General features: G+C 37.6%; 1 protein-coding gene across 3 annotated transcripts; it reads left to right on the top strand.

Moving 5' to 3' along the window:
• Nucleotides 1-682: 682 nt before the first annotated feature.
• KMT5B (lysine methyltransferase 5B) lies at nucleotides 683-22,231 on the top strand. Of its 3 annotated transcripts, XM_009645724.2 has the most exons (9): nucleotides 683-949; nucleotides 1,783-1,930; nucleotides 11,906-12,071; nucleotides 13,338-13,447; nucleotides 15,285-15,451; nucleotides 16,116-16,135; nucleotides 16,321-16,457; nucleotides 19,126-19,322; nucleotides 20,698-22,231. In XM_009645724.2, exons 1-9 carry the CDS (start codon nucleotides 790-792, stop codon nucleotides 22,164-22,166), a joined length of 2,574 nt encoding a protein of 857 aa, XP_009644019.1. In that variant the 5' UTR covers nucleotides 683-789; the 3' UTR covers nucleotides 22,167-22,231. The 3 variants fall into 3 exon arrangements, with proteins under 3 accessions (XP_009644019.1, XP_035757027.1, XP_035757026.1); XM_035901134.1 differs by lacking the exons at nucleotides 683-949; nucleotides 11,906-12,071 and having other exon boundaries at nucleotides 1,858-1,930; XM_035901133.1 differs by lacking the exons at nucleotides 683-949; nucleotides 1,783-1,930 and having other exon boundaries at nucleotides 11,929-12,006.
• Nucleotides 22,232-23,296: the final 1,065 nt, after the last annotated feature.

Here is a 23,296-nt window from a genome sequence, read left to right as displayed (position 1 = left end):
ACTTAGTACTGGCCAATTGAGCCAGATGTGTTGTGACTTTTTTTTTTGTTATGTAGAACAGTAAAAATAGTAGCCTGGGTCCCCCAGATCGTCACTGAGGGTTTTAAATAAAGATTTAACATCTTTCCCTCATCCCCATTCAAAAAATGTTATCAGTTTTCTAGTTGGGTTTTTTGTCCCATTTATTTTTTAACTATGTTTGTCTTTAGTTCTTGGAGGCTGTTTAATAATGCACTCTTTGCTGTAGAGTTCCAAACAGGTTACAGATTTTATTTATTAAGAAATGTAATCTTAACTGTGTGTGTATTTGAAAATATTCCATTTTTGGAATCGCATAGCTCTGTGTGGATTTATCCAGGTATATGTATGCCTATAGAAATACATAGCTATATATGTGTGTGTAGTCCAGCTCTTAAAATTGAGTTGTCCGTAGCAATTTATCAGCTTTAGAATTCCGTATTTGCTTGCAGATGTGGTTGTAAGTTGTAGGACAGTACTTCACCTGTGGATATGTGTATTTGCAACAGTACTAATGCTAATGAACTGCTTTTCGCTCTTCCTAATGCAAATGCATATCACCATCTTTCCTCAGGTGCATCCTCCCTGTGTCGCCCCCTCCCCCCCCTTTTTTTTTCTTGTTAAAATCTGTGTCTCGGAGACAGTTTCCCAGTAAGTTCTAATCATGTTTATGTTTTGCTTCCCATAGGAATTGGAACTGAAATTATTCATCCACTTCTCCAAGCCTTTTGAAAAGTGACTAAATGCAACTGAGTCAGATTGTCTGTGGGAATGAAGTGGCTGGGAGAATCCAAGAACATGGTGGTGAATGGCAGGAGAAGTGGAAGCAAGTCGTCTAATGACCATGCGCAGAATCAGACCAAATTACAGCACGCAGGAAAGGAGAATCCGAAGACAGGCAAAAATGGAGTTGAGAGAAGATCGAGCAGATGTATGTGCATGTTTATGCGGCTTAGTGCTGTGATTCATCCATCAATTTGCAAGTTAGGCTTCTGTCTTGTTTTAATTCATGAAGGAGGTCTGCATTCAGCATGTAGCTATCATCAGAAACATTAATTATGTTTGTATTTATTGGATGTGTTAACTCACGTCAGGAATATAGATCTCTTCAGATTAGTTTAAAAGTTCAGTGAGAATAACTGGACGTAAATTAATGTTGGACTGGTATAAGTATAAAATACATGATTGGCACTGAGAACTAGTGTGATTGGAAGTGGATAACACAATTTGAATTACTAGCCCAACTTTTAATGAATGCACCTGTAGAAGCAAACCCATTTTGAATGAAGTCACATGTATCAATAGTCATTATGAAACAGTTTTAAGGAACATGGATTTTTGGAATGAAGGACTAAATACAAATTCAGAGTAAGTCCTTTATCAGATTTTGGGAAAATCAGGTTTGACGTTTTCATGGCTGCATCACATTTACAGGTCAGAAATTTGAGAGGCAGGCATGACTGAACTGTGTAGTCTGGAAAGATGCTTGTAGTTGGAGAGTGCAAGAAAGAAGGAAGCCAAAATTAATTAAAGACACCCATAAAAAAATACCCTGAAGTATTTTCTCCATTTTCTCCATTGGCTGCTACATAAATGAACAAAAGCAAGAGTGAAAAATAAACTGTGCTTCTGCTTCTTCAGATATTTTATCATCTTAATTGTTCTATTTTTTTGTCTCCAACCTGTGGCTGTCTGTCCCTGAGCATAGCTGTGCTTTATAATATTCCCTAAATGATATCTAATTTTATGCTCTCTTATTTACAGGTAGTGGTGCTTCAGGATTTGAGGGTCAAAGTCGTTATGTGCCTTCCTCTGGAATGTCTGCCAAGGAACTGTGTGAAAACGATGACCTAGCAACTAGTTTGGTTCTTGATCCCTATTTAGGTTTTCAGACACACAAAATGAATACTAGGTAACTTGTCTTTATTTTTCTAGAAAAGAATTTATCTTCTTAGTTGACGTAATCAGAGCAAAACTACGGAATTTCTTGCATGTTTATGAAACTCTGAAAAAATAGCAATTTGTGAGTAGCTTCCACCTTTAAAACAGTGAGGCACGTGAGACCGGAACTCAGAGCTCTGTAGCAGCGTGCATTTGTAACACTATCCTAGGTCTTGCTATTAGCCCTTGTGCGTTTATGCTGTAGAACAGGGTATTAATGGACACTGTTTCCTAGCTTAAAACAGTTAACTAATAAGTTTTAAACCATTAGTCATAATATTTCAAAGACAGAAGTTAGTGTTTGGGGACTTTTCTCTTTAATTCATGTGCCTGGGCGCTTTCCCCCCGCCCCCGCTTTACTTGTACCACATCACAAGAAAGATACAGTTCCTGAGCACTTCAGTGTTGGTGCCACTTGATCTTAAGTTCTTGCAGACCCATGCTGAAGGAATGCTACTCAGATATGTCTATATGTATAAGACAAATCGATGTGCACACTGGGAACTTGTTTACCAGAATTGCACGTATTTTTGCACTGTTACGCACCTGCCTGAATACTTCTGGTCCAGATTCAGCGTGGTCTTAGGGTTTAGTTGTTGCATGCTTCTTTCTGTTTTACAGACAGACCACTGATGGTAAGTATATTCTATAGATCTCTCTTAAGCTTTTGTTTGCATACAAGATCTGCATTCCTAACTTAATGGAGAAGCTATCTATAAATGATAAGTTTCTAAGGACAGGAATTGTCTGCTTATTATTGTACAATAATAAGAGCAGAGGTTTCCAGGCAGCAAATCATGGGAAATGGGCTGCTCAACCCTTCAAACTGTTGCTGTGGCTATTTTTAAAGAACAGTTTACCTCTGCAGCACAGTCACATAACCAGAGTATCAGTTAAGTAGATTTTTGTATGTACGTAGCAAGCCGCTTGCTTCAAAAATGACAATAGGTGGTGTCATGTAACAGCAATGGTTGCTGGTATAACCTGACAGCATGAGTTGCACATGAACCTGCAGTAGTATGGTCCTAATAACTGTAAAGACTTATTCCAAAGAGATTTTTCTTTGTCGCTGGAGAGTGCAACATCTATCTTTTAAGAGGAATGCTTGAGTTCTTCCTGTTCCATCCATGCTATTGGTTACAACAGCACATTGTGTCCAAACCAGTGTCAAGGTAGATACTCTTAACAGTTCAGTTTGGTGCATCTTTGTATTTCCAGCAGTTAATCAAGCTAAATGTATATGCTCAAAAGACTTTATTGTGTTGTTGCATGAATGATAGTCTACAGGTTATGCACAGGTAGTTAATTCTCATGCTTTTTGCTAGGGAAATAATGTATTCATTGTTTAATAGTTGGAGAAGCTATTTTCAGAAATGTTGTTTTCTGCTGATATATTTTCAACACCTAGAATACTCTTTAATTATTAATTTGAATCAAGAGACTACACCAAGGCAATCATCATTTATTTCTTCCTTTCTCAGACTTGGAAAACAGTTATAGGCAGTCTGCAAGGACAATAGTTAATCTTGGAGCACTGTGGGAAGTACTTAGGTGAGGCTTACAACTTCTACCAGAAAAACATCTTCTTGCCTCTTTTGTAATGTCCTATGGAGAGACTTTCTGTTGTTGCAATGAATTAAAATAAAGGCATCAGCGTAGTTCTTGTTTATCTTTTTGGTACAGTGATGACATCTGCTTGTTATTGTAGCTGTGATGCTTAGATCATCTTCCTTCTATCTAGTAAGCTGTAGGCTTTCTAGAACTCCTGGGATTTATTGTTGTATGGCTTTGGGGGAAGGCGGGGGGGGAAAGTAAATATGAAAAGACTAGACAGTTTTCAAAGTACCAGGTGCAAGTACCTAAATACATGATTGTAGTAGAAATTAAGATTTACAGCTTATGTTTGGGCATCTTCTGCTTCAGTCTGATCAAGTCATATTAGTTACATAGTTGGTGTGTTGAGGTGCGCTTAAAATAAAACAGCCATTTATGATGGCAAGCAAATATTTTCTGTTCCCTTGTTCTGATTTGTTTGAAGACGTACTGTGGAAGTGACCGTGCCAGCATTCTGCTTTACTCTTGGAAACACATAAGAGGTTTGTATTTTGCAACTAGCAGCCCAGCGTAAGTTGATGACCACTTACTGAAGTTGTACTTACCTTACTTCTGGAAGCCAAGTCTGTATTTTTGTATGTATAAGTGTCGTCTTACAGTCTATAAGCACTTCCTGTACTTCATTCATTCCTTTAGTTGAGTTTGTAAAGACCTCTTGTTTTGCTCAGAGTATATTGATTAGAGGAAAAAAACCTCATTCTAGTGAAATATCTAGAGCATTGTTGGAACATCTTTGCTTTCCATCTTCTTTATACTGAATGAGTAATCTTATGGTAGAGTGGTGACAAGAACATGATTGTTACATTTTTATGGCCCGTGGCAAAGGAAGAAAAAAAAAAAAAAAGTCCTGCAACCTGCAATTCCTGAATCCCTTCCATCTTGGGAATTGGGCTATCAGCTCTGTAAGGTGTCAAGTCAGTAATGTCCAAAAGAGCTGAAGACTAGTTCTCAAAAGATTACAATCGGATCCCCCAATTAATTTGTCCAGTGTTCCTCTGAAATACCTGCTTGTCACCAAGGGTTTGATGGACAGCATAAAATAAAGCTCTGGAAATGTCTTCAATGGTTTTACCCAAAAGTAACTTTTTTTCATCCTCTTGGATTTCCAAGAGAAAGCAGGGGGCTTTCAGAGCTTCTGGCCCTCTTTACAGGCCCTGTGGTCATTCTTTCATTGAATTGGTAGCTCTTATCTCAATAAAAAAGCAGATTAGCAGTTAATAAAAAACCCCCTTACGTTAGGAAGTATAATCTTGTCAAGTATAGCTGTTCTAAGAGGTTTTGTTGTTTCTTGTATAAATTTTGTTATATTAGACTTTTTTTTGTGACAAAGGCTATCTGGGCTGTAAGATTTACTTATTCTTGGATGCCTGTCCTTTTTGTAAAACCAAAACTGATTTTGCAATTACTACTTCCTGGGTTGAAGGTTGTCTAACACTAGAGATTAAAACTGACAGTTGTAAAAAGCAAAGTGAATACTTGCTTATCTTACAGTCTTTTATTTTCAGATGCTTTTCCCTAGGTTGAGTGCAGAATCTTGAAGTTGCACGCTTTAATGGCTAATCTACTCCTTTACTATCTTGCATACAAATGTGTTAGTATTTAAATCTCAAGCCAGACTCCTGATCATGCTGCTGCTGTTACCAGTCACTGTTGTTTCCTGGTTCCCTAAAGCAACAGCATCATGATAGGGAATACTGAGAGCTGTTCCAATGTCTTTCTAAGTTTGCAAGTGATTTAGGAGGTCAAATGCATCTGTTTTAGGAGAATCTAGAGATGTTTCCTCACTCCATATTGCTGCTTTCAGTGAAGTTACAAACTGGTGTGTGGTGCAGGTGGTTTTGTCTGTAACATGAGACTAAAGGACCAAGCTTTAAGAATTTCTGTATTTTCCATAGCAAACATGAAGTGTTTGGGGATGATGTACGGGAAACTGCTTTCCTTCAACATTGCACCAAGAGCAGTAGCTGGCCTTGGTGGAAACAGTCATTCCTGAACTTGACAGGGTACGTCACTCCTTGTCCCTTAGAGTCACCATTGAACAGTAAAGACAAAAAAGGCAAAGCAGTTCCATATCACTTGCATTCATGGGTCTGTGCTGAATCTCTTCTGTGCTCCTTAGGTCATTTCAATATAATAATTAAAGGGTTCAGTATTCATCTTGGACGGGGTTTAGAGGTAGAACAAGTCATGTGGCTTCCGCTAAATAAGGTTGCGTGCCCATGTAGTTCAACTTCAGTGTTGTGGCGCTATAGAGATACTGGATTATAGGTACACAGCTCTTATGTAGTGACGCCCTGCCTGTTTGAAAATGAAGCTTTTACGTTCGTCAGACCTTGGTGTCTGTGTACTTTCCAAAATGATTTATTGACTTCTGTGTAAAATCTGCTTTCTCCATTTTTTTTTTTATTTTTGCTGATAACTTAATTCAGTAAAGTCCTTTAGCTTGCTCCTGGTTGTCTTCCTTCACTGTGTGTAATCACGCAGAGTGATTACATTGGAACTGTTTTGCTGGTGCTGAATACCTCCCCCCCAAACAACCAAACCACCACCACCCCCAGCCAACACCCACCACCCTACTCTTACACAGTTTTTCTAGTTCCAGCTTTAACTTCAATGAAAAGTGTTAGGTCTCCAAAAGATGGAGTGGCTTGCATCAGTAGTCATGATAGCTGCTAGATTAAATTTACCATGTGGAATGTCAGATAGGAATGAAGGAAAGTGTTGGGGTTTTCTGTGTCCCCCATAGTTGTTTAAAAAAAAACATTTATTTGCTAACCATTTTAAGGAGACTGGAATTATGTGGCTGTTAGAATTTTCTTTACTTCTATTCCAGGCTGTATTGGAGTTTTGAGCACGCTGGTGCGTGTATAGTTTCAGTTCAAGAAATTTAAGCAATGTGGATTACTTTCTTCATTAAAAATGCCATTTTGAACTTTGGCCTTTAAGGAATGTGGGGGTTTTTTCCCAGATTCCACACTGGAGATTAAACACAGAACAAGTTGATTTTTATATAACTAGCTTTTAACTAAGATACTCATACTACAGGGTTGGGCAGGGGGGTAAGCCAACATGTATGTTAACTAAATAAATTGTTTCCGCTTACAATAAGTAGATGACTTTCAACTCTGGTTGTGCTGTCTTGAATGCTTAACACCCTTGCAGTTTTAGCTTTTGTGCTGAATCTCTGGTATTAGATGAACAGTAACTTGCTGTCTTTCCATAGCCACTTTAATAAAAATATCATCCGGTGCCTGTTGTTAAGAGGCTAATGGGATGTTATATTTTGATAAATTCACTCTTCTTGATGTTCCCTAGTTAGGAGTTAAGAAATAGGTTTAGAAGTGTAACTCCTTGTCATGCACTGGTACACTATGTGGACTTCCATGCTGGATCTCTTGCAGGATCAATTTATCCCTTTTGTTCAAACTCACTGCCCTCAGTGACTGAGACTGAGCAAGGTACTGTGCTTCTGAACTTACCAGAAACTCTCCTTTAACTTCCTTTATAGGCAAGCATCTCACTGACCTTTGGCTTTATACCTTGGAGTTTCAAGATTAAGTATTCCCAAGGTAAGAGAAACTTGAGAGAGAGAAAGAGCTTTGCTCCCCCGAGCCATTTTCCTATGTCTTCCTTATTGAGACCACCTCAGTTTGCCCTTAACTGGGATAAGGTCATCTTCTAGCTGATTTTGAAATTGTAATAGCCATAGATTTTTTTGGATCTTGTTGACTAGGGACAAATAAATATTTCCTAGGGAAGCGTGGAAAGTTTCTATTCTGCAGCTTGTCAGTAAGAAGGTCTATTATTATTTCTTTAAAGATACTATGATAGCTGAGTTTTCCATTCTTAGCTTACTTTTAACAACAGACTGTTTTGTGGCAGACTCCATGTTCTGCGAGACCTCACCCCTGAAGCTCTTTGTAGGGTGGCTCAAGGAGCCTGCCTTTGACCAGATTCAAGTGCCAGAGTGTCTTGTTCAGTTTCCATGATGGAATCTAATAAAGGTACTGTACATAGGAGCAAAACAGAAGTCTGGATAAACAATTCTGATTTTAATTGACTCTCTGTTTAGAGACTGGGTTGGCTGGTTTGTTTTGTTAGTTTTCTTGTGCTCTTTCTATCTCTCCATTTCTCTTCTTTGAACTAGTCACCTATTCTGCTGACACTTAAAAGCCAGTTTCTTTGGTTCAGTTTATATATGTATATATATTTAGCTATGGGGTCTTTTCATGCTCTGTTCATGGTGGTGCTCAAAAACAGTCATGCAGACTCCTCTAGCAGATGTGTAGATTTTTTTTTTTTTAATGTCAAGTGTAAATGAGGAATCCCTGTAACAGCAAAATTACAGTATTTAAGGTTGCTTCTCAAAATCAATTGGCTTTTTGGTAGGTAGTGCTGGGGAAGACTAGTGAATAAACTGCTATTTCATGATACTCCTGGGAGGAGTGAAGTGCCTATCAGCAGACCCTCAAATTCTTAAGGGACGCTCGACTTCTAGGCTTTCTTGGCACATTGGCTTCTTCAGTGTCTCAAGTCAGAAGGTGTCTTTTAAAGTACACATGGAGATACACCTGTGAAAGTACTGGAGCTTTCACAAGGAGTCTGGGTTGTACTATTCTGGATTAGCTCATGAGCTCTCAGTGCAGTTTACGTGTGCTGTTGAGCTGTGAACAACTCACTGTCTCAGGCTCAGGGTACAAAGCGTCATTCTGTTTCATTGATTTGGGAACCTTTGAAATGAAATGCTGTACATCATGACATTGGTTTCCAGCATCTTTCCATGTATTTGTGGATGCTTCTTGCTTGTTTGGATTCCTTGTTTATCTTTTCTCATTATCTTGTGTCTTGTCACCGTGTAAAAAAATATCAGTGCAACATTTTGATAGAGGTGCTGCAGGAGGTCCTTGGTATTAATTTTTGAACCCTTGGGTGCTGAGAGTTGTGTTCTTTGAAAAATCTACTTCCTGTTTCAAATTTCAGGTGCCTGGCATACAGTGTAACATGCATCTGACCTTTTGATGTTTTGGGGATTTTACAATCTCTTCACCCCCTTCCTGTTTCCAGCCGCCTTTTTGGCCTTTTCAAGACTTGGGCATATGCTAACTATTCTACTTCTCAGGAATGATGTTACACGAGTTTCTGCTAGGCATTTAAAGTAATTCCACCAGCAGTGTGGAATGCCTGAGACAAGAACCCATAGAACCCTCCATGGATCACCTGCTGAATGTGATCCATGGAGGTATGCGGGTGACTTCTGAAGGATTGGAGCCAGGTTCTGAGCTACCTAAGCTAGCTAGTCAGGTGGACGTCTAGTCAGCCTCTGAGAACGGTATGTTGTGAAAGACTTCATATATGAGAATCACTTTGGGGCTATAAGATGTGCTTCTAATTGCTAGAAAATGTAGGGTGTTGATTCTTTTTCTGTGGGTCTTGAGAGCCACTGTTTAAGCTTAGCATCTGCACTGCTGGGGGTTTTTTTGCTGGTTTGTTTTTTTTTTTTTTTTTCCCCCCTGCTGCTGGTTGAGTTGGGATACTGCTTTCTTTAGCTAGCCTAGACCAAGCTTCCTCTTGATGATAAACAAGTATGATCGTGTCTATCAGCACATACATTGCCTGTCTTGGGTGCTAGTGCAATTTTCAGTGTGACATTTTTTCCACCTGCCTCCTGCAGGTCACTTAGCTAAAAAAATCATACAAAGTATAAGGGAGAGGGCAATCATTCATTTAGCCCAGCAAGAATAGACATAGATGGAGACCAATTTTAGCTGTAAATCCTGTGGCTTTTCCTCCTGTGACGTTCACAGATAAAGATGTAAATAAAATGTTGACCTGTCATGTTTGCACATACTGGTGTGCTTTGTACTTCTCATGATTTAAGTACAGTTGGGTCCTTGTTGGGAAAACTGTTTCTGACTGAAACTGAAAATGAGAGCAAGTCCTGTTCTGGAACTAGTCAGGTTCACTTCAGACTATACCATTTTAAATTCACTTAATGTCTGAGGAAGCTCTGTGAGTTATGACTATCAAATCTGGGAGAAGCCTTTCTGGTTCTGGGAGAACTAGGAGATACTCTCCTTGTATCTCACTGGCAGGTTGAGGGAGACTTTGCTGTGCTACAGAACAAAAGTAATGATCGTGTCGTCCGTAGTCTGAAGGGAGTTTTCTTCTATGATGAGGTCTCCACAGCATGTTAGGCAGTTAGCTTTTTAGGGAGATGGGATAAATATATTATTTAATAAAGAATTTGGTTTGAAACTTCTTGGCACAGTACGTACTGTAATAGTAAGCGGACATCTGTTGCTTGACTGACTCTTGCTATCTCATTAGATGTTATCCCAGCCAGAAGAAAACTTGTGTCTTCTCAGAACTGTATCTTACTTCTTACTATATCTTCTTCTCCGAAAGCTCACAGGTTTATGCTGATAATTTTTGCCATATTCAAAAAGATCTAAAAGATTGATTAGTCATTATATTGGAAGGAAACTTTTCAGATAGAGAATGCAGAGTTGTGTAAAAGCAGTAGCGTGGAACACTTATAACTGCACTGCTGCTGGATATGATACTGCTCTTAGGAGGTCAGTCTTTATTGTATCAGGACCGTAAAGACAGCATTTTACTTCTAAAGAAGGAAATTGAATCCTCATCATTATTAATTATTTCTGGTTAACCTCTTACTATTTTACAAGGTGAAATAAAATTAGGGTGTGCAACACTTAAAGTACTTTGTTTCCTTCCTACAAGTTGTATGGAAGAAGCAAATCTTACTTGGTCATCTGAAAGGAAGTTATTTGCAACATTCAGTGTTGTAAGATGAGGATAAGCCAAGTGATAGGGTAATTTCAAAGCCAGGGTATCGGTGAGGGAGTTGATGAGGCTTCCTTCCACCAGTTTCCAGAATTTATTTCCCCTTGTTTACTTTTGTCATCAAATACAGACTTCATTTGGTAAGTAAGAGGAAATAAAATCAACATGGTAACACACTTCAAGCAACGAGTAATGGGACTTAGTCTTATGGATTTAATCAAAAGCTATTAGTTTTTTAACATTTTCATCATATGCTGTGTAAGCAAAAGGTGCGAGTTGTAAAAGGAGCTGCAGAAAACTGTTTCTCATGACCCTAGAAAATTTTTATCTTTGTGAAGAGTCCCCTGGGCTGTGTCATACACTTAAAAATACACACACCCTACCTCTGCCCCGAAGTGGAGCATATATGGGTATGTGCTCAGTCAAAGGCAATTTATAGAGATTTGACGTGATCTCTTTTTGCAGCTCAAAAATGGAGCCCCTGCTTCTTGCAGTCATACAGGGTTTTTTCTGTAAACAGTTTTTTCCTGTTGAAGATGTGAAGAATAGTTTTTCTTCCATCTCAAGCTTTGGGAAGAAGGCAGAATTCTCTGCTAATGTACAGGGGTTTATTTTCTTATTTTATCTACCCATGGTTTTCAGCTACCTGTTTCCTGTAGCCAATTTTATGGAGAGAAGTTCTTATGATCGCACTAACTTGTGGAACTTCAGTCTTCCACAGACGTAGTATCTATGCTGTGTGTTACTATTTATAGCTACTTCTGGTGTAGTCATTAAGAGGTGTGTTTTACATGAATGTAAATGTTAAGTTTGCAATCTATGTAAACCCATGTAGTGGATTTGTCAATACAATAGGGCTCTGGTTTAGGTAAAGGTCGATTTGAAATCACTCTTCAAGATAGTAACACATTTTTTCTGGGTTGAGATTTCTTATGCAGTCTTTTCAGTTGTGCTGTCTTAACTGTTTGCTCCCTATTTAAAATAAAAAAAAAAATAGCATAGTGTGTGAGGTTGTTAGAGGGCTTAAATTTAAAATCACACACACACCAACCCAGCTACAAAAGCCAGAACTGTGCATAGATCCCTTGACATCAGTATTAACTAGGAAACTTAAAGCATCCAGTTTCTTTGCTGGATTTTTTTGCACGTGTGCTTTTAATGGTAGTATATTTATTAGGAAAGTAAGGACAGTAACACTTCTATTACACTAGTTCTTTAGCTGCTTTGTTCCAAATGATAAGCATTGAAAACTGTGAAATATTATTCTTATGTCGTTTTATACAGAGATTTGTTTCATACATAAATTGTGCTTTTCGGCAGATCCAAGTAGTATGCTTGGCTTTACCTTACCTCTACCATTACCCCAGGAAATGAGGGCTGGTGATTTGAGTACATAATGGGTCAGTCTCTTTATGCTGGAAGTTAAATATTTATATGGCTAGCAAAAGAACTCTGTGCTGTGAGTAACTGTGAGGAAGAACTGAGAATGAATAACAGTGGACTGGAATAGCTTTATTCTTTATTTCAGATTTCGACCTATTAAAGGAAGGCAAGAAGAACTAAAAGAGGTGATTGAACGTTTTAAGAAAGATGAGCACTTAGAAAAAGCCTTCAAGTCCTTGACGTCAGGTGACTGGGCCCGGCACTATTTTCTTAACAAGAACAAAATGCAGGAAAGGTTGTTCAAGGAACATGTAGGTGTATTTGTAATTAATGTGCTTTTTCAGATGGTTGAAAGGCTAAGAAAATGTAAAAATTTCGTAGGAATGTAGCAGTAGCAAAGGAAAGTAATCCACTGCTCTGTTTCATGTTACTTGATTGCTTTTTAACAGAAACTTCCTTTGCTTTTTAAAACCCAGCCAGCTTCCCCCCCCTCTTTTTTTTTTTTGATTTTACTTACCATTGCCTTTTACTTAATAGACATGTAGAAAGGAAAACACATTTGCCTCTTTTGCTGTTGGCTTAACTCATAAGCAGAAGAGAGAAGACCTACTTCCGGGAGACAAGTTTTGAGGACATCTTTCATTCTTTGGAAGGGTTTCCCACTGCTTTTTTGTTTGTTTGTTTTGTGGTGGTGGGGTTTTTTTTGGTTGGTTGGGTTTTTTGAATTACAACTGATGTAAATCAAATTGTATGGCAAAGAAAGGTAAAGGGAGAAGCCTTGCTACCTCAAAATACCTCCGTTGTTTTGGGTATAGGGGCTTTATGTAGGAGTGTTATTCCTCTTCCTCCACTTCCCATACCCCAAATCCATTTTGTATATAGCATAAAGGTTGCTGACTCTCAAAGTTGCAAGGAAATCATAGTATTTTTTTTCCTTTAAAAAAAAAACCAAAACAAAACTCCTTTAGGAATGAGTGTCACAGATTTGGCCTCCTTTAAAGTGCATCAAATCTAGTAGTGTAGAGAAAAGAAAAAGGCAGGAAATTCTGCTTTTCCAAAGTGTTTTTTGAGTAATACAACAGCACTTCTAACTAAAAAGAATTGATCTGCCAGTCCCTGAATTCAGTATCTAGAATTGTCATGGAAGTAATATCTTTTTCAGAACTGGAAAGAACAAAATTGGATCCTGTAGGTTGTTAGGTCTCAGTGGTTCTTAAAGATCTGAGAAGAATTCTTGAGTGCAACTACTTGGTGACTTTAAGAAGAAATTATCCATTTTCGTTGGTTGGGCCAATTTTGTACCATTCAAGGCATCTTTTAATTTTTTGGAACTCTGTGGATAGTCACATTATACATGTGAGGGTTCCTGCAAGTCTCTCTGAAGAAGTAAGATTAACACAATGTGTATAGCTAAAATTTATAATCAGGAATGCATTTCAGCAAACAACATTCCATTGCAAGATCCAGTTTTTGTGTGGTTTTTTTTTTTTGTGCAGATCACTGACTTTCATTACTTTTAGTTCCTCACTGCTTTTGTTTTGCTTGTAACAGGAAAGTACTGTTTTCTTTCATTGCAGGTATTTATTTATTTACGAATGTTTGCAACTGACAGTGGGTTTGAGATACTGCCTTGTAATCGGTATTCTTCTGAGCAAAATGGAGCCAAAATCGTTGCAACGAAAGAATGGTAAGAAACATAGTTTACAGTTGCATTCTATTTCTGCCAATTATTTTTAAAGATTCTAAAAGCGATATTAAAACAAGTGTGAATTAGAACTAAAACTGCAACCAGTGAATTACGAAGTTCTGTATTTTTACTTAAAATTAAATTTGGTGTCTGTTTTTGCTAAGTACTTAGCACACAATACATGCATCTGTAAGACATTCCTTTGTATATTTGGACATAGCCATACAGTTTTGAATATACAAGGTTTTTTTAATCTTGTTTTCAGTCAGGTAATTGTTTTCCTCTAATCATGAGTCGTTGGCCTCCTGTGAAAAACACGATCATGTCAAGACTCACATTATGCTGGATTTGTTATACAACAAATAATTGTGGGGGAAATGAGTTTTCCACCTTTGTGAAACTGAGGGGTGTTATTTGCATATTTTGATTGTGCAAGATAAATCTCTTCTGGAAACACAAAGTTGGAACCCCAGTGTATTTCCCCATCTCATTTTGGCACATCTGAGTTTCATTATAAGCATGTCCATGGCAGCACCAGCGGATTCCTGGGTTAATTTGGATTTTAAAATAAATTTTCCCCTTCATTCCTTCTCTTCTCCTCTCCCCTCCCCGTAATTTATATTTGTTTTGCTTTGTGGCAGTACGTACTCATAACAGCACATCCGAGGTGATGATACACTATTATGTGCAGGCTAGGATTGAGTGGCTAGACGTTACGCTGGCAGGGTACCAAGTAAGCATGCTGTTACTGTGGGGCTACAGCCTCAGTGTGTGGGAGAGTAAGCGTTAAGGAGGTTGAGGCCAGTTTCTAGCTCTTCATGACTGTAGCTGGGAGTTCCACAATCATGATATAATGAGTATTTTTTGGTTTGGGGGGGTTTCTGGTTTGAATTCTCCCCTTGGCTGATTCTTTGGGGTGGAAGCTTTGTATTTAGGTGCATTGAAAATGAATTAACTTTTCATGCTTAAAATCTTGAGTGACCTGAGAGGGAGCAAGACAGGAGCACTGCTTCCTAACTTTGCCAATATCTGGATAACTATTGAGACTCAAAACTGATGGAGTTCTCATCACTGTATAAAGGGAGATCTGGCCAAAATTTGGAATGGCTACTCTAAAGAGCAGTGGAAACAATGCCCTTGCAAAATATTGGAAATTGTGCACTCCTTCCTAGGTTGAGTATTCAGTGCCTCTGATCTGCTGTATTTAGGGTGGCAGATTGGTAGTCTGCACATGAAGGCATCTGGTCTTGTTGGCTGTCCGCACACTCCCAGTGGTCTATTTCAAGGACCAGCTTGATGCTGAAGAACTACTCATCTTGTGTGAATTCTGGCCTTTTTTTCTGAGTCAATACTGGGCCTTCTTCAAGAAGCCATTGAGTTCTAAGCATCTTCACTATGCTGTTTTTTCCTGGGCAAAGGAAGAGTATAGGAAACAGAAGCAAGAGCAGCTGGAAGAAGTCAAAATATCTCATGGGGAGGGAGTGTGCACAAATGAAAAAATCTTGCTTTTGGTTTTAACAACTGTAGAAGCTGAAATAGTCAACTCTTGCAATTTCTTGCTTACAGTCCCAGGAAGTTGTAGAAACAATGGTGGTAATGTCTGTCAGCATTGATGTAATTGATTCTATATAGCAGCATAAAAACATTTATTTCATGTCTGATAAAAAGTCTATTTAGCCTAATATCCTGTCTCTAAATGAATTAAAACATGAGGTTTGTAGGGGTTGAGAAATGGTTTACAAAACACTTCCTGTTATTGACAACTTCTCTTTCTGTGAAATTACTGTGTCATTTTGGCATACATATTCTTATTTCTGCTACTGTTTTTACACTGAAGGAAACGAAATGATAAAATAGAATTACTTGTGGGCTGTATTGCTGAACTATCAGAAATGGAAGAAAACATGCTGCTGAGACATGGGGAAAATGACTTCAGTGTCATGTATTCCACACGGAAAAACTGTGCACAACTGTGGCTTGGTCCTGCTGCATTTATCAATCATGGTGAGTAGTACATATAGGAAGCATGTTAAAGGACATAAGCAATTCTACTCAGAAGTGTTGTTATATGTGCACTGAATAACACAGGACCTTAGAGAAAATGTCTGCATCTGCCATACTGTATTACTGCAGGACAAAATCCTGTTGGGATTTTCCCAGACCAGAGCTGATCAGCTGTGAACTGGGAAACTCACAGAAGGCTCTAGGAATTGATGCCTTCTTCCTTCACAGATTTTGGAACTGGCAGCTAAATTAGTGGAGCATATTGTGGGTTACCTTGAATTCTTTGTGAACTTGGTCAACAGCAAAGTTCTTCTTAGGTGAACTTCTTATGCCTTCTTTAACCTTTTGCACAGAAGCTTTAACATTCTGTTGCATTTGTATGCTGAAAGAAAAGCAGGTAGAATTTAAAATAAATCCTATTACCTTAAAAAGGAGGGAAACTGAACATTTGTGATAGCATAGGGAAGAGCTCAGAAACCAAACTACATAAAAATAGGTATCTTTTGATGTATAGCTTTGTGCAATACTAGCATAACACCCAGTATTTAGTTGAGATTCTACAGTTACTGAAGTCAGAGTGAATCCTTACTTTAGATATCTACAACTATTCATGTTTCAGGTCTTATCAACAGTTAATTGACTTTATCTTTTGGACCTTTTTCAGATTGCAGACCTAACTGTAAGGTAAGCAAGAAATTAAAAGTAAATAAATATAGCACCCCACATTCTTTTTCCCTTTGTCCCTTTTCCTTTTCCCCCCCAATTTTTTCCCCCCCCCCCTTTTTTTTTTCTACTTTGGTTACTATTCAACCTTAATGATTAACCTTTTCTTTTTCCCCCCTTCCCCTTCCTGTTGTCTCCTTCCCCAGTTTGTATCAACGGGCAGAGATACAGCATGTGTGAAAGCTCTGAGAGATATTGAACCTGGAGAAGAAATTTCTTGTTACTATGGAGATGGATTTTTTGGAGAAAATAATGAATACTGCGAATGTTACACCTGTGAAAGGTATGCATTGATGTAAATAAGTTTCAAATGGAATTGGGCATATTCATGATATGTTTTGTGAAACTGAAAGTCCTTGATTATGAGTAGTCAGATTTTTGGATACATTATAATTGCTTCCTAGCTATTTGTTGTAATGATTTTTTAAGTTGTTGCTTAAAACACGTCATGTTTCCTGAGAACTCCTACATTCTGTTTTTCGTTTGATTCTCTGTTCTGGGGATAGCCCAAAATGAGAATAAGGAAAAAAGAAGTGTAGATTCTTAAAAACATTTTTACTAAATAAAATAGAATTGGAAGGTGAAGGAGTTGTAGCTTCTAGGAGAACATTAACAACTGACCAGCAACTTCTGCTCTTTGTTGCATTAGAAAAAGCAAATTTCATCAGTGTTTTCTACGTTGACCTGAACTTCTCTTCTGCTGTGAATGGGCAAAGCCGTTTTCACCCTATGTTACTAGAACTTGGGGGTTTCTGTATTTGTAAATATCTGCTGGTTTGGAGAGTACTAGCCTATATCTGTCCACTGCACAAAAGCAACAAAGTTGTTGTTATATTTGTTTTTCAGCTGTGCTGTCCCAACCTGGTTTCTTCACAAAATCAATTGAAAGAATTCCGTAGTTGGCTTTTGCCATGTTGAAACTTCTGCTTACTGTGAGCATGGAGGTTCAACATCACTTGTGAGAGCTTCATCTAGTTCCAAGAGGAACTACGCAGAACCTGTAACAGATCTGTTACTGTTCAGCCTAACTGTAGAGAGAAGAAACCTATGAAGGACAAAATAATAATCATATTGAGAAATAGCTTAGTGTACCTACATATGAATAGTTTAATAATACTACCTTCATTTTTACTAGCTAGTTTGGTCACTAACAATTCTTGCAATTCAAGGGAAAACCTTCTGGTGTGGACCTCTGAGCTCATCATTCCAAAGGAAGGGTGCAGTCTCAGACTGCAGAGAGCTGCTAGTGAAAATGTACTTCAGGCCTGGGAGCTGTTTAGTATTATTAAATAAATGGGCACTGTGATTGTTCTTTCCTTGTTACTTGTAGTGATATGGATTTTTGTGCTCAAGTTCCCTTGATTGATGATTTTAACATAATACAGACATACTTTCTCTTTCAGGACGAACCAATTTTATGTGTCAGAACATTTTCGCTAACTTGTCATCTTCATATTTTAAGTACATTAAAATGTAATATGTTAAAGCTAACGTTTGGGTAATTCTAACTTCAGGAATCTGCTTTTCAGTCACAAGGCTGTGTTACAGCAATCAAATAGGAGAGGTTTGAATTTAGGGGAGTTGAGCAAGGAAAAATGAGCCCTTACCAACACTGATGGGCAACTGTCGCCTTGTACACCACAAAAAAAATCATCTTGAAGTGACCCGATTTTGACTGTGCTGGAAAAGGTGTTAATTTGTCATGTTAAAATGCTAGACTTCTAAGAATCCGTGGGGTACATTTGAGAGCTGTGGGAGGGTTGGCACTGGACAATTTTTTTTCAAGTATCCAAAAATCACCAAGAAAAATTGCGTATCTTTACATATATGCATGGACTCTTTTTAGGTGAGCCTGCTTGTTCATGCTGGCTAACTTGAGACAACTGGACACCAAAGATGACATGTCAGAAGACAGTTGTGGTTGTTTATAGCACCATCATGTTCTGATCTGAAGTGGCTGTTGATTGTGCTAAGTTCAGTTGAGCACCTTACACTGCCTGTAGTTTGCAGAATTCAAAATAATACTGAAAGAATGTTCCATATTGAACAAATACCAGTTAACTTGAGAACATTGTGTCTGCATAATAATTAACCTTGTGGAGGTTGAGATCACCATATTGAACAAATACCAGTTAACTTGAGAACAAGTATTGTGTCTGCATAATAATTAATCTTGTGGAGGTTGAGATCGTGTCTGATTTTTTTTGGTGCACTTTTGGTTAAGTTTTGTAGATTCTCTTTCAGTACAACACAATGGAAACCAAACTGAAGTTGTCTTCGGTAATTCTGCGAAGTGCAAGTGTACTAGATTATTAAAGAGCATCAAAGGAATCTTAGTAGTAGTGGTTGAAGTGCAAGTACAGGAATTTTTAATCATCCTTTTCTATGATTACTTTTAAAAGAAAAAAAAAGTTCTAGGTTTACTCAGCCATTTCATTTTCATGGTAAATACATACTGGAGTCTTTGAGTTATGAAGGAACACAGAACTATCTGACAATTTTATTCTATTTTCTGTGCTTTTCAACTCTTCACTGATGCAGTAACAAGCATTGTAACTGAAGCTGGCATTTTTTTTACTAGCCTGATGTGATTAGGAAAAATTTCAGGTGTTATCTAAGCTACTATAAGTAGTATTTTGAACTACTGTATTTCATTTTCACCTGTATAATTTGACTATGAAACGATACTAAAATGGACATAAAGCAAGGGAAACCTACTTTTTTGATTTTTCTTCTTGCAAGAAATAAATGGAAGCCTTTGCTGCACATTTTACTAAAATGATAAGTATATAGGTATCTTTGCTAGCATTGTGTGGGCTGTTCTAATAAATGCAGTGGTTATTGGTATCATTTACCCAAATATACCTGGGATTCAAACTGTCGTATATGAAACAAAGTTCTAAGCTTATATTAAGAGTTATTAATACATTGTGTCCTCTTTTTCTCTGTAGACGTGGAACTGGTGCTTTTAAATCAAGAGTGGGATTGCCAGCACCTACTCCTGTGATTAATAGTAAATATGGACTGAGGGAAACAGATAAACGATTGAACAGACTTAAAAAGTTGGGTGACAGCAGCAAAAATTCAGACAGCCAGTCCGTCAGCTCTAACACTGATGCAGATACCACTCAGGAAAAAGCTAATGCAAGTAAGTAAAGGGAAAAGCTTGGATGCAGGATTAAAGGTTTCATAAAAACATGAACAGCTTTCACCGTGATGGAATTCCTCTCAGTGTTGGAATGCATCTCGGATACTGGTCTTTAGAACTGTAACTTATTCAGGAATCTGAAGGCAATTTAAATAGCAAATTCACAGTTTTCCTTCAGTGTTTCGAGAACAATAGGTGTTAAAATCTTGTGTTGTTTTATTTATATTAAAAGCAAATAGTGTCATATTTCTAAACATGTCAGTTAAAGTTCTGTCAGTAATGGTATATATTTCAAAATACGGTAGACTATCACATGCAGTGATACGGTTTAGGAAAGAAAACATATAGTTTGAGTTATCTACATTCTGTAGGAAAACAGTTTTTAAATACTCTTAGTAGAGATTATTAAACAAGTAGTCGTTTTCTTTAGAGATCCTTGAAATTGGGCAGCTATTCCCTCTCCACATCCAGGACTGAGAAGTAGTCGTTTTCTTTAGAGATCCTTGAAATTGAGCAGCTATTCCCTCTCCACATCCAGGACTGATAGTTCAGGTACCTATTCTGAAGTGAAAGTGCAGAGTTAGTAATCTCAGAAGAAATTGTTAGGGATTTTTGTTTGTGACGCTCCCAAGAGACTTTTCTTCATGGAGTAGTGAGTATTATTTGTTTACTTCCACTCCCTTCTGCATCCCCACCACCCTCAGTATAGGCAAAATATATAGAACTTAAACTTTGACATAACTAGCAAACAGGTTTGGAGCCACAGAAAATATTATGATTCCACCTGGCTCCTGTTTGCTCCTGTGATATTTACAAACAAACAAAAATATTTCCCAAAACCCTCTTACGGTCTCTGATTACAAAGCTTTAGAGTTGCAGCTTTGCTTGGGCAGACAAAACTCGTTTGCTTACCACAGTAGGTGACAGACAACTGGATACCTGGAACTGAAACCATTACAGTAGTTGAGGGTTTGGGGGTTTTTTCCTCCACCTGCAGGAAAAAAAATCTGGGGTTGCTATTAGAGCATGCTGATCATCAGGTTTTGCTGAAACAATACAGAGGAAAAACTGTGGATAATGTGGGATGGATTTTAAAAGAAATGAATGGAAGAAGAAATTCAGTAAAAATCAAACTTGGTATGTTGGGGGCAGTGAGGGAAGTGTACCTGGAATTTAGGTGTACTTTTGACTTGTTTGACAATGCCTTTCATGTCTGAGTTGTAGGTTAAGCAGTCCCACTCCTTGCTGCGTCCTGTCTAGCTTCTTTCACAGCTTTTGATGAAGTGTTTAAAATAAATGAAATAACTACAGTATTTGGGAGAGGGAAATTCAGGATAAAGCAGTGTCGTAACAAACCCACTTTTTTCTTTTGCAGCTAACAGAAAATCATCGATTGGCGTAAAAAAGAACAGCAAAAATAGAACATTAACAAGACAGTCTATATCAAGAATTCCAGCATCATCAAATTCTACCTCATCTAAACTAACTCATATAAATAATTCCAGGGTACCAAAGAGACTGAAAAAGCCTGCAAAGCCTTTACTTTCAAAGATAAAGTTGAGAAATCAGTGCAAAAGGCCAGAGCAAAAGAATGCTTCTAGAAAGCTCGAAATGGGAAATTTAGTTCTCAAAGAGCCTAAAGTAGTTTTGTATAAAAACTTGCCCATTAAAAAGGATAAAGAATTGGAGGGACCAGTCAAAGTTGCAGTCTCTAGTGGATGCTTAACAAGGCATGCAGCAAGAGAACATAAACTGAATTCTGTGAAAGGTGCTCACGAGCATGGTGATATACCACCCTGCACATACATAACAAGGAGGTCAATGAGAACAAGGATGAATTTGAAGGAGACCTCTGACATAAAGCTTGAACCAAATATGTTGGATAGCTATAAGAATAATTTGACCGGAACGCAATCGGACACTTTAGAGCAGCAGTCTCATGTGATAAACGAAAATGATGTGGCTCATGGACCATCACATAAAGGGGAGATTAGGTGCCAGAAAAACGATGCTGGCATGTCAAAAAAGAAATCTCGACAAGGAAAACTTGTGAAACCATCTGCAAAAATAGAAGAAACTGATACTACGCACAATACACCTGTGAAAGATGAAGTACCAGATTTGATTAGTTCTCATTCAGAACTCGGAGAGAGGAATAATGTGGTGGACACGCCTGTTGGCTATAAAGACTGTATCCCTGGATCTGGTGGCTGCTCTGTTGTAACATCTGACAATTTTAAAGCAAAAGACAGCTTTAGAACTGCAAAAAGTAAAAAGAAAAGACGAATCACGAGGTATGATGCACAACTTATCCTTGAAAATAGCTCTGGGATCCCTAAACTGACTCTTCGTAGACGCCATGATAGCAGTAGCAAGGCAAATGACCAAGAAAGTGATGGAATGAGTTCTTCGAAAATAAGCATCAAATTAAGTAAAGACCATGAAAAAGATAATAATTTATATGTAGCAAAGCTAAATAATGGGTTTAACTCAGGATCAGGTAATAGTTCAACAAAATTAAAAATACAGCTGAAACGAGAGGAAGAAAACAGAGGGACGTACCCTGAGGACCTTCATGAAAATGGTATGTGTTGTAGTGAAACTCTCTCCCTTTTGGAGTCAAGAATGGAAGTAGATGATTATGGTCACTATGAAGAGGAAACAGCAGATGAATCTTCATCAGAAGAGGATGATGAAGAGGAAGATGACTATGATGACGAATTTGATGACTTTATTCCTCTTCCTCCAGCGAAGAGATTAAGGCTTATTGTTGGCAAGGATTCAATAGATATTGATATTTCTTCCAGGAGGAGAGAAGATCAGTCTTTAAGGCTCAATGCATAAGCTTATAGGTCTTAAACTGACCTGGATGTCATTTTTAAAAAAAAAAAATTTAAAAAAAATAATAAAAAAACCCCAACCACAACAAAAAAACCCCAACAAAAATTCCATTTGGTTATTCCTCAACTGAAGAACTTTCTGAAAAACTTAGTGGCAGCACTTCTTTATTGTTTATTCACCTATCAACGTAATACTGTAGAAAGTGTACAGCATACTGACTCTTCTTAAGTCTGATTTGTGCAGATTTTTATTGTACTTTTTAATAGCCTTCTTATGTGCAATTCTGAGTTAGAGGTAATGCTCTGTTGTAAAATAAAGGCTCAAGCAAAGTTATGAAATTGCATCAAATCTTTCCATGCAGGACAATGAGAATACAGTGTGGCTACATAATTATTTTTTATCAGTAAGAGCATTAGGTTGCTCTTACAATATTTGACTAAACAATTTAAAAAAAAAAAAATCATAGTAGCAGCATATTAAGGTTTTCTAGTATATGTTATTATCACCAGCAATGATCTACAGCTTTTCGATTTATTTGCTAGATGTTTTTTTTCCCCCTCGGAGTTTGTCAGTTTTAACACTGTATGCTGTCCCAGACGTACTGTTTGTGGCCTTTGTTATAGTAGCAAACCGTTGGTTGGAAGTCAAATTGATTTCTTTAAAAAAAAGAGAGGAAAAAAAAAAAATATGAAAAGGTGTTGACAATTTGCTGACTTTTTTAGTACATTATATGTACAAGGGTAGCAGTATGCAGAATAAAAGTTTGGATATGGTGTATTTATTGCTTGTTATGTAAATTAAACACCTTGTATTTAACACTTTTCAATACTTTTAGATAAAATTGTTCTTTGCAAGAATGATTGGTGCTTATTTTTTCAAGAATTTGCTGTGAAATAATGTGATTACAACGGGCAACATTTATCCAATGAACTGCAGCTATCCTAAATTGGTTCTTCATATTTTTCTGTTGCACTTGTAAAATGCTACAAGGAATTTAAAGAAAATCTATTCACTTTAACTTATGATAGTTTTATGAAATTAAAAACAACTAAGTCACAGCTTTTGTTCTGTGGTAACCTATAAATTGTTTGTCTTTTAAGAACCAGTTGTAAAAGACTGAAAAATTCTGTATA

This window comes from Egretta garzetta, unplaced genomic scaffold, assembly GCF_000687185.1.
Source record: "Egretta garzetta isolate BGI_Z169 unplaced genomic scaffold, ASM68718v1 scaffold239, whole genome shotgun sequence".
Taxonomy (NCBI): Eukaryota; Metazoa; Chordata; class Aves; order Pelecaniformes; family Ardeidae; genus Egretta; species Egretta garzetta.
Note: the sequence above shows the minus strand (reverse complement) of the source record. Positions and strands in the feature narration are given on the sequence as shown.